The 11,790-nt window shown below is 35.3% G+C and overlaps 1 protein-coding gene across 4 annotated transcripts; it reads left to right on the forward strand.

Annotated features, from left to right (window-relative positions):
- Nucleotides 1-368: 368 nt before the first annotated feature.
- Nucleotides 369-11,481, forward strand: Gpat4 (Glycerol-3-phosphate acyltransferase 4). 4 transcript variants are annotated; one of them, XM_032436017.2, is made up of 7 exons: nucleotides 369-600; nucleotides 1,659-1,868; nucleotides 2,032-2,274; nucleotides 4,420-4,656; nucleotides 6,812-7,045; nucleotides 10,656-10,912; nucleotides 11,113-11,481. In XM_032436017.2, the coding sequence occupies exons 1-7, from the start codon at nucleotides 466-468 to the stop codon at nucleotides 11,408-11,410; spliced, it is 1,614 nt and encodes a 537-aa protein (XP_032291908.1). In that variant the 5' UTR covers nucleotides 369-465; the 3' UTR covers nucleotides 11,411-11,481. The 4 variants fall into 4 exon arrangements, with proteins under 4 accessions (XP_032291908.1, XP_002049999.2, XP_015029304.1 ...); XM_002049963.4 differs by lacking the exon at nucleotides 6,812-7,045 and having other exon boundaries at nucleotides 371-600; XM_015173818.3 differs by lacking the exon at nucleotides 4,420-4,656 and having other exon boundaries at nucleotides 371-600.
- Nucleotides 11,482-11,790: the final 309 nt, after the last annotated feature.

Consider the following 11,790-nt stretch of genomic DNA (forward strand, 5'->3'; position numbering starts at 1 on the left):
TTGAATATGGTTGCTGTTTTTACTGTTGATATGTTAATTTGCAGGGGAATCTACTCTGTTCCTTCATGGCCTTAAGGTAGCAAGAGAAGGGCTAGGAAGCTATCAGATAAAATAAATTAATAGAGATTTAAATGTAAATAGATTAAAATGTTCCACCCCATAACTCGGTCAAATCTCATCTGATTTTCACGAGGTTTGGCCCTTTGTTCATGGTTTGGTAAATTAATCTGCCATATAAACCTGGCAGCATTATTCTGCGTTAAAATTTATGTGAAACTGGTACCCTCATAAATTATGGTATAAATTTATGATAGCCGTAACTAGTACTATTTAAATACTCAAAGGTGTAACGGCTAAGTAGTTATCGGCCATCTCTATTGTTCACCTAAAGTTGTCAAAAGACCTAAGATTTGTTAATTCTACCTTCGATATAAAAATAAAATAAACTATAGAAATTAAAATAGAATGTTATACGGAATCGTAAATATTTGTTGGATTCCGTTAACGGGATTTATTTCATTCTTGATTATTTTATCAGCAATCAACAAATCTGTTGGTGTTCGGAAGGCGTACGTTTCCCTTCTATTAAGGATATTTGAGGTAAATTAACTGAATTATTGCGTTTTCGTTTCATATGAATATATCTAATATATATGTAGATAAATATTTCTATATCAAACTATAACACCTTATTAATTTGTTTCATTGTTATCTTTTTAATTTAAGAAGTTCATAAATATAGCTCGTCCAATTATATCGCCATTATCGAATAGTTTTGTATTAAAAACAGGCATATATGTAAATACAACTGCGTTTAGCATATGAAATTCATTTGTAAGCTCATTTAATTCAACAATCTAACCATGAATTTGGCATCAATTTAATTTCGTAAATTAACTCATGTATGTATGTCATGGCCGTGTTTACTAAGACGGTGAAATTGTGAATTCAATAGTGATGTGGGGTACTCATTCACGCGCCGATCTCATATCAGTATACGCCGGTTAGTCTTTGTCAGTATGCAACTTTCAACGCGTGTATGTGTGCGTTTGTAAGTGCGAAAACGATTCCAATCAGAGATGGGTACATAGCGCATTTCTCCAATAAGCTTTCAAGCTCAGTTTAAATTCGGCAGCAAATTCCGTATTTATAAGGTTTTATGATCAGCATCTATAGCTGAGTCGATGTAGGCATGTGTTTCTGTCTGCCCGTCCGTATGTATGAACGCAAGGATCACAGAATATATATATATATATATATAATTTAAAGCAAAGCTAAAAACTCTTTTTACGTCGACGTAATGCCCATAAACCCATACCATTGCGATTGATTGGTTGATTTTATAGTGTATTTTATAATTACATAATTAGAAACATATATTAACACACTATACATTGAAAGCAATAGCATATAAGATAAGTACATAGTTAATATTGCAGACACACAACTTGTTGATAACAACGACATTAGTCAAGATAAAACTGTCCCCTTCTAGTAGACATAAACAATTTACCATAAAAGTAACGTGCCTGTCAATGTTCCTTTCGGAGCACAATCCCACGTATGATTGCTGACGCAGCTACAGCTCTCTCAAACCGAAGTTAACTAAGCGCCCGTAATATTTTAATTTTAATTTACTTTATGTTTTGTATTTTTAGTATGGCCGTGTCAGCATAGAGTCGGCTTCAAATGAAAATTCGAGAATCCCCGAAAAAAAGAAAGATACCGATCAAAATCTTCGTTTGGAACCAATAAAAGGCGAGGACTCAAACGAAGTATCCAGTGGAGCAGGGCTTATAACCCGAGATGCTGTTCTACTGCCCCAAGCGCAGGAAATTACTAATGATAAGCCCATTTTGGCTGAAAAGGTAATTAAAATCCATAAACAGAGTATTACTAAGTCTGTTAAACCGGACTGAACCTTTTTTTCTTTATAGAATATGAAATTGTTAAACAAAATATTTTCAAAATGATAGAATGAGATATCAAAATGTAGTAACCACTTATTAAATGATTCTTCTTTTATTTTAGGAGGAAATAAATTTCAATTTGGAAAATTGTTTAGATTACGTGAAGTCTGGCGTAGAAGCTATTATCGAAGACGATGTCACCTCACGTTTTCAGGCTGAAGAGCTTAAAAGCTGGAACATGCTGACGCGAACTAACCGACGTTATGAATTTATATCCTGGAAAATAACGCTTATATGGATGGTTGGATTTGCAATTCGATATTTTATATTGATGCCACTTCGCGTCTTAGTGTGCTTTATTGGTGTACGTATACTTATAAACTTAGAAATTTTATTGCATAAATTAAGATTAATGGCAAATATTTTGCTGCTGAATAAGTTTGTGGTTTAAATATTCAACGTAATGATCTTTGGTGGGGCAAAACATTACTTGGTCTGATTACAATTGGTTTAAAATTTGGTATTCGTACCTTTTTTTTTATCAATTTTGAATTCATTTTATTTGCTTGATATTTTATTAGTTAGGTTTAATGACGACAAACTGAATGATAAGACCGAAGAAGAAGTGTGATATATAGTTAAATTAAATTAATTTCACAAGCTAGATTCCTTTCTATAGGTGTTTCGGTTACGGCCCTCTTCCAATTTGTGTAAAGCTGCAGAATATCGCTGCGCAAATTCCCTCGGTGCGCGATGCACTTCGTCAGCTAAGCTCTGCTAGCACGCTCGCAGCGCAATCCCAAATTATCGATGACTCTGTTTCAAGCACTCGATAAAAATCGTTTACGCAATCTTGTTTTTGAACATTTCCCTTGGCTCTAAGAGCTAGATTTAAATTTGATAACCAGCTCTTTGTATAGTATAATTTTAATTCTGATTTCGTTTTGCAAATAAGCGAATGTTCTGTGGTACAGAGATCTTCGAAATATGCTGCAGAAAAATGTATTAGACTCCAAAGCTATTATAGATCTGCGTGGTCAATTTAGTCGCATGAATTTTTGTATACATGTGCACACACATACTTATATGAGTGTATACTTTTTCGTATTCTATAAATATAATTATAATAACGATTATATTGTTTTTGATGTGTGGTGTGTATATGCTGCTATTCAGTAAAATTTAAAAATAGATTTTGATTAATATAAAGGCATGTTTTTTATTTGCTTTATTTATTTATTTTTTTCTTAAAAAACCGCGGATCCTTAATCTATATTTTAAAGGAAAAAAGTTTATAATCCGTTGCCTTCTCGGTTAGTTTTGTTTAATTGCAAGTGCATGCTTGTTGCGTGTGTATTTTAATATATTAACTATGTCTTGTTGTGAATTTGTGTATTTTCGATAGTGCGCTTGCTCTAATAGCTCTGTGCGAAAGCTGCTCAATTGATTTTAACTATCTGCACCTCGCTTTTCTTGTGCACGAGCTCTCATGCGCAAACGTTCATTTGTAACAAGATTTAACTTTCGCGCACTAGTCACTTTTTCGACCTGTTCTATTTTTATTTCTGCCTTCAGACTCTTTATTTGGCTAACGAAACTCGTGTATTTATTACTCAAGTAAGCCCTACTCACTAAGATTACTCAACTCAGGTTTCCATTTTTATACCCTTCAGAGAATATAATAATTTTGTCTCGAAATGTTTAACGTACAGAAGGAGACATGTCCGACCCTATAAGGTATATATATTCTTGATCAGTATCAACTAGCCATGTCCGTCTGTGTGTTTCTATGCGAACTAGTCTCTCAGTTTTAAAGCTATCGTCATAAAACTTTTTTACATATGTCGAAAGCTGCTGGTTTAGCAAATTATATAGCTGTCATAAGGACGATTGGTCGAATAATAATTTCTTGGTTGTTTTTTTGGTAATCCAGAAGGAAACATAACTATACAAAGCGTAATTGTTATAAAAGTATTTATAATCATTTAAGTTCTACCGTTTGCACGCCCATGTTCGTTTGTCCGAGTTATTCTTTATCATGAACAAAAACGTCAAATGGTTTTAAAGGTACACAGTTTTATTTTTATACGCTCCTATAACGATCAAACTTAAAATATACTCAATGCATTCAAACCTTAGGAAATAAATATATTTTATATTTACTCTGATTTGAAACAACAACGAATTGGTTGGCAAACTAAAACTATCAAAACAAATAAATTCCGCACTTTTAAAGCAATATTCTTGGATTGGTGATATTCAAATATACAACAATTAAAACCTATCGGGTAATACATACATACATATATATATATATATATATATATATATATATATAAACAAAAACCTAAGTCGTGGCAAAAAAGTTTGTGAATCGAGAAAATACCCATACATATATGTTATTATATTTAGTATCTTATAGAGAGGTTCTCAAGTACACTTTATAAGTGCATACAATTCAGTGTTCTGACTATCATTTCTCTTATTAATATCTTACTTTGGTTCTTAGGTTTTATTTGCAGTTGTTACAAACACAGTTGTGGCTTTAATACCCTATCGATTTTTGCGGCACCCCTTAGCGGACCTATCTTTCAAAATTACATTTCGCCTCATATCAAGTTCTTTGTCATCACTCATAGTATTTCACAATAAGCAATATAAACCCAAAACTTCTGGGTTTTGTGTAGCAAATCACACCTCCCCTTTGGACGTGGCAATACTATCAACAGACTGTACATTTTCCTTGGTGAGAAAGAAGATTTTATACTACAAAAAAGAAACGTGTACATATAAAATTTAATTTGTAATTTAATTTACTTAAAAATTACAGTAAAATCGCGTTTTTTAAATTTGTTTATTTGCTTAGGCTTATTCAATAATTGCAGTTTTCGTAAACATGTTCCATTTCACACTTTGAAAATGAAATATAATCATTTTATTCAAGCTAAACACTTAAATCATAGCGGAAAATGCAATAATTATTGTTTGAAGCAACGTCATTGTCAATATGCAATAAATCCAGATTGATTATTTTTTTAAATTTTATATGTATACGAAAGTATGTGTGTTATACTTGTGGCTTTTGTGATCGTCTTTGCGTTACTGAATTTAACAAATTTTCACTTTGTATATTTCGTAATTAAACTGTAATTGTCCTAAATGAGAAGAGATAATAAGCAGGTAAGACATGTTTTATTTTTACTTATTTTAATGGTTATTTTATACTCTTACCAGCTGATTGTATTTAGCGTTACCCGTTCGAGTCAATTTCTTTGTGTAACAAAAAGTTATAAAATTCTGAAAGTGTCCCAATTCTATGCACTTTGTATTCCTCAGCACAGCCCAACTTATTTTTTTAAACAGTATTAATAAAAATACATTAATAAACTGTATATGTCATATAAACATAATTTGGCGTTTGTTAACATGAAGTTATTGCTTGCCTGCTTGGCCTTCAGCAATATCCCATCAGTAAAATATTTGGCTTATAAATTGCAAACAATGCGTGCGTTGCAGCCACATTTGCATTTGGGCTACACACGCCTTTAATATAAAGATTTCTGAAATTTGGGATTCTATTTCTACTATCTCCAAGTCAATATCAACTCGTTTTCCCCTTGGCCACAGGTCTTGGGCTTGTTGCAAAAAAGCAGATGGGCTGTTCCTTCTTGGATTTCTGAAACTTGATTGACAGCATCTATGCATAATGTGGTGGTGTTTAGATGAATCCCGTGCAGCACAATATCTGTGTCACTCCATAAAAAGGTATTGGGTGTCTGCGTGCAAAGAATCTATCTATTTAATAGTAGAGCTTTAAGGAAAGATGTGTTCCACACAGTTCTAATTAAATCAGTGACAATTTTCTGGTTGCTTCGACCTGGGACATGCATGTTGTAAAGCTTCGCAGTATTCCAATAGAGTGAAGAAGGAAACTATGTACAATACACGTGAAATCTTTGAGTGAACGACACTGGTGCCGACGAAAAACCGATAATCGATAACTTGTCCAGTTTCAAAGTAATCGATTAATATCGACATCGAAATCCTGTTTTTTGAGCAAATCTTGTAAGTTTAAGAGCTAGAGTCACCAAACTTGATAAGTACCTTCTAGAATAGTATATACAGATCAAGTAGCTGTAATTTTAAAGCCATTGCCAGACCCCCGCCTACATCCCATTCCTATAAATCAATTAGATAAACCAATTTTAACTATCTACAAATTTAAGCCACAACTTTAATGCAATTGTCCTTTTAGAATACGCGAATATTCTATAGCACAATAAGATCTACTTTTAAAAATTTCATCAAGATCGGTCAAGAAAAAGAATAGTTGTTAAAGAAAACGTGTTTTGACGTGTTTGTTCCGTTTGCAATTGCGATTGTACTGTTTTTTGTTTTGTGTGTGTGCCGATATTTTAATACTTTTTTTCGTCGAGTTGTTGGTATGACTGTCAACTAGAGACGTGTATGGTCGTCGTGTGAATTTTTACAGGCTAGATTCCTATCTATTCTTGTTTTTTAATTAACTATTAAATTAATTGCGGCCGTAGCGCGAGCACCATTTGGCTTTGGTACAACGCCAAGTGCGTCTGAATATCTTGATTCATCAGGTGTAATAAATATTTTTTTTAGTATCCCCGACCGCCTATACGTATGTAACAACTCGTTTGTCTCAGAACCTACAAGAGATATATATTATTATTGAATATATATGTATATATATATATTTATATATTTATATATAAATTGATCAGGAAATGGGTAATAATTAACAAGGGAACCAAATAATTTAAGTTAAATAAAATAATATATAATATAATTATAAGACTAATTAATCACCTGAGACAATTTCAACACAATATCAATTTCTTCAACACGCCTTTTGTTTTATGCAATCTCAGGTAGTGTGGTTAACAGCATGTACAGCTGCTGTGGGAAATCTAAAGGATGGCAATGAAAAACGGGAAATTGTGAATAAGGTTCTTGGGCACTGTTTTGGCGTCTTGTCCAGCGCTATTTCTGCAGTTATAACTTACCATAATGAGGATAATCGACCGTCATCAGGTATTTGTGTGGCAAATCATACAAGCCCTATAGATGTACTAGTACTGATGTGTGATACGACCTATTCTCTGGTAAGACAATTTAAGAATTTAGAGGAATATGCACAAAATATCTGACTAAACTCCTGGTTTCAAACTTAATAATATATTATATATGAGGACTCTTTAATGCATCATTAACATGGACAATAATGATGGGAATTAAAGGTTTGATAAATTAATAATGATATAATGAAATTTATACCGTATATTATCTCTGATTAACTTAATGTGTATTTCATACTATCAGAAAACAAGTGTATAAACCCGTAAATAATTTATAAAAAATGGTGAAAGGTCTGTTCAAGTTAGTGTAATGGGTAGCCGTTAGCTTTTCCGATAGGTATATATATTCGTGGTAAGCATAAATGGCTTACCCATATCCGTTTAGTATATCTGTCCGTATCTATGTACGCCATATCCGTATCTATGTATGCCGATCCGTTCTTCAATGGCACTCAGAATCAAGTTAACATTTAAATCATCGACAACTCGCCTTGATTTTTCATATAAACTAGCATGTCTTGTTTAAGGGATCTAATTTTAATAGTTAAATATGTATATTAGGAATATGTTTTTGCTATTATTCGCTCTCTTCAATATTTAAAAATCTTACTCTTCGGCATATATACACATGTAAGGGTTTTATTAAAGCAGGCTCCATTCTTTAAAATAATTAACCCCGAGGTAGCCATGAGTTTTATCTTAAATTCCGCCGAAAAAACTCACTCCGGCGAGTGAAGTGGATCTTTAACAAAACTAATATATATTATTTTAATTGTGTACATAGTTTAGAAAATGTTATTTGGATCAACAGTTGTTGCGAACTTTTGCCAACCTATTGTGTGTCAATCGTCAAAAAATAGTTCTTCGAATATCTGCTTCCCGTAGTTACTACCTGGCAGCCGCCGGTTAAACCACTGGTTGAAAAAGCAAAGAACAACTTCTGTTGTAGCAGAAGAAATCTGGTCCAAACAAGAAATATAACGAATACAACCAAAAATACGAAATGTGTCTACAATGTACTAGGCAGATTATTTAACGGATACCCTGTACCCTCTTCTACAAGCACCAAATGCTGCTCGCACTTGGCTATAGCTGTAAAACGAAACGCCTGGAATAAGCCGGCACCGAAGTTAATTATCTGACGATAGCTCAGCCGTTGTATGAACAACGTTGACGGAGTCGCCCCATCTCAGAACCAGGAAGGGGCAGAGCGCGTATTGAAATATTTCTCGAAGACGTTCAGATCCGCGGAACGAAACAGGAGAGTACTACATAGTACTAGTAACTAAGAACTTCCATCACTACCTATTTGGACGAAGATTTTTCACAACTATGCCAAGTGGCAAAACAAAGGTCAGACTCTGAAGATGGTTTTGTCTTGGGCTGAGCAAGGAAAAACGCCTTTCCAAAAGTGAAAAAAGCTTAGTACTCTGTCCTTACACCAAGGCGTGCTGATGACCATGAATACGGAAGGCGACGCAGTGGCCATAGTGCCTCGCTGCTTTCAGCTAATGATTCTACTGGAGGACACTGGTGACAGTAAAATGTAGGCCAAACTGAAAAAGCGCTACTTTTGGATTTGTCAGAGTGCGGACGTAGCAATCGGTGCGCTCGCTGCCCGAAGTGTAACGCCAGGAAAGGACATTCTCGGTGCACTGTCGGTTGGCTGTAGCCCAGTTCCATAGGCGCTCCGCTCGAGCGGATTGCGATTGACTTTCTGGGCCCACTATCACCCTTGGCAATTCGTATATCCCAGTCATCTTCCACTATCCCAAATGGGCGGAGTACGTCGCTTCCCGAAAAGAACAATTATTCCGATATGGCTCACCATTTATACACCACTCGGATCAAGGCTGCAACATCGAGTCGAAAATATTCCAGTGTTGCCTTCGAATCCTCAGCTTAAAGCAAACGTGCACAACGCCTTGGTCGGGATGGTTGGAAGTTTTAATCGGATACTTCTGGACTTCTTAGCAAAATTTGTCACCGATCACCGCCACTCTGACTTCGTTTATGAGGTACGCATGCCTGGAAAGCACACGATGATAACGGTTTACGTCAACCGCTTTGCCCCCTACCAAGGACTAACCACGAATATACTCGCCGAGGAGGCTCAAATCACAGAGGCAGTGTTATGAAAGAGCGCAACCAGCATCATGCCTTTCTACTGTTCCTGCTATGTCTTTAACTCAATAGTTCAACAAATATCTCGATCACTCTATCGAAATATCAGCTAACACTCTCACCCCTAAGATGTTAACTGAACCATCTTTTATTCCTTCTCGTTTTGGCTACGACCCGGCTTCCATGAGCCTCGTAAAAAGTTATATTGCAAAAGATTTAATTAAGCTTAGCTCAAAACCTTTAAAACCTATCGTACTTATGTGCTGGTTGCCGTTGTGCTCTCCCGCTTATTAGTTCCGCTTGGATATCCGTGGCGACGTTAATTAATTTTGGCAAAATTTCGCTACAGTATATACAATTCATAAAGCTACATGTTCAAAGTTGGTTTCTCTAGCCTATAAAACCTTAGAGATTTGCTCAAAAACAGAATTTCGCTATCGATTTCTATCAATTACTTGATGGATTGGTCATATACCCCATATATGTTATAATTATTGTATCAATACATACATAAACTTAATAAATTGTTTCACAGCACTGTCATAAGCAGATTATGTTAAGATTCCGCTATGATTTCTTAATGTAAGGAGTAACTCTTCGTTCTGTTCCTCAAACGACGACATAAGCAATTAATAATAGATCAAACCGCCAGGCAGTAAACAAGACAAAACGCATCACTAACAAACCGATAATTTATACGCCCATTCTGCGCTGTGTCCCACCTGACTATCCGGCTATCATTCAACAATCTCTCAATCTCACTTAATCCTAAACTCTACACGTCCCCATCAGCTAACCATTAACTCTGCAACAGGCAACGGTCTGCCAAGCCAGCACTTTCTATTTACCCACCACCTGATCATTCTCCCACACTCCCCATTACTCATTCAAAGCGCAATCGCGTCGAAGACCAAGGATAACTGTAGTAGCCCCTCATCCAAATACGCAATGTACGGGTCATCGGGATCCCCGAACTTGCATTACATGCTCACTTCAAACCTGGACCTGATTTCAGAAAATACTCGCATACAAGCGGGTTTCCTGCAATAGGGCAAAGACGGTGCTCTTTGCACACATCATTGCATAGGACTTTTGACAATTCTTCTGATATACCTGGTCAAAACTCTAAGCAAAAATCACATTACATAGGACCACCCGACTTCACAGAGGACTTGCACGGCTAGGCCAACACCATGAACAATTATATTAACTACACGGCCACATCCCATGGCCATCCGCACACCTCTCTTAGAGGTAGAGGTTTTTACCAGCAGAATCCCGTAAAAATGTAAAATAATAGTACGTTTTCTATCGTGAATCAAGATTTGAAAACCATTCTAGCTTTAAAATACTAACAAAAAAAGGTGGTTAGAACTGGATGCAAAACTTTAAGTTAACTACTATTTTTATTTAAAATCAACTATTTTTATATTTCGTTGAAATTTTATAAATGTTTTATGTTTTGTTAACATAACTAAATAAAATAAATAAATAAAATATGTTTTACTTATAGATTGGTCAAAGGCATGGTGGCTTTCTTGGCGTACTACAAAGAGCACTGGCAAGGGCATCTCCTCATATTTGGTTTGAAAGAGGAGAAGCCAAAGATCGACATACTGTTGCAGAAAGATTAAGACAACATGTATCAGATCCGAATAATCCACCTATTCTTATATTTCCGGAAGGCACTTGCATAAACAATACTTCTGTTATGCAATTTAAAAAGGGAAGTTTTGAAGTTGGCGGAGTTATATATCCCGTTGCCATAAAGTAAGTGATTGCATATTTGAAAGAAAAAATAAGATCCATTATATTTAAAACTTAAATTTCGATTTTAAATTGAGAAAAAGTCAGATATGTCAAGTGACTTCTATAGGAAGTCACTCCATCCATAATCTCATAACTTTTACTGTTAAAATATATATTAGAATATCAATAATCACAAAAGTGCATGTGTTCGTTTATTTTAGATATGATCCTAGATTTGGTGATGCATTTTGGAACAGCTCTAAATACTCAATGATGCAATATCTTTATATGATGATGACTTCATGGGCTATTGTTTGCGATGTCTGGTATCTTCCGCCTATGTATCGGCAGGATGGAGAATCGGCGATAGATTTTGCTAATCGTGTTAAAGGTGTTATAGCAAAACAAGGAGGATTGGTGGATTTGGTATGGGACGGACAGCTCAAACGAATGAAGCCGAAAAAAGAATGGAAGGAAATTCAACAAGTTGAATTTGCAAATCGTTTAAAATCGGATTGACTTTAAGTTAATACTTAATAATTTGTAATTTTCAACATGATTTACAAAATGTATAAATATATGACAAAAAAAAAAAAAAAAAAAAAAACATGCCAACTGCGATATACTGATTTACAAGGGTGGTAGTGGGCTCAGAATGTCGATCGTAATATGCTCAAAGGGATCGGCAACGGCTGGCACTAAATTGCTACGTCCGCACTCTGCCTAATCCAATAGTAGCGCTCCTTTAGGTTGGCTAACGTTTTACTGACACCAAAGTGACCTCCAGCACTATGCGAGGCACTTTTGGAAGGTCGCTCTCCTTTGCCACTTGACATAGTCTATTGACTGAATTTGCAGGAGCAGGATACCTTGCTCAGCTCGGCTTTTTCGCATATGCG

The sequence above is a fragment of the Drosophila virilis genome, chromosome 5, assembly GCF_030788295.1.
Source record: "Drosophila virilis strain 15010-1051.87 chromosome 5, Dvir_AGI_RSII-ME, whole genome shotgun sequence".
In the NCBI taxonomy this organism is placed as follows: Eukaryota; Metazoa; Arthropoda; class Insecta; order Diptera; family Drosophilidae; genus Drosophila; species Drosophila virilis.

Excerpts from the sequence above, each read along its gene's own strand:
- Gpat4 (XM_032436017.2), top strand. The coding sequence starts at position 466 with ATGTTATACGGAATCGTAAATATTTGTTGGATTCCGTTAACGGGATTT. Across the intron at positions 7,046-10,655 it reads GTGATACGACCTATTCTCTG|ATTGGTCAAAGGCATGGTGG; the intron begins GTAAGACAATTT and ends TTTTACTTATAG. Across the intron at positions 10,913-11,112 it reads ATATATCCCGTTGCCATAAA|ATATGATCCTAGATTTGGTG; the intron begins GTAAGTGATTGC and ends CGTTTATTTTAG.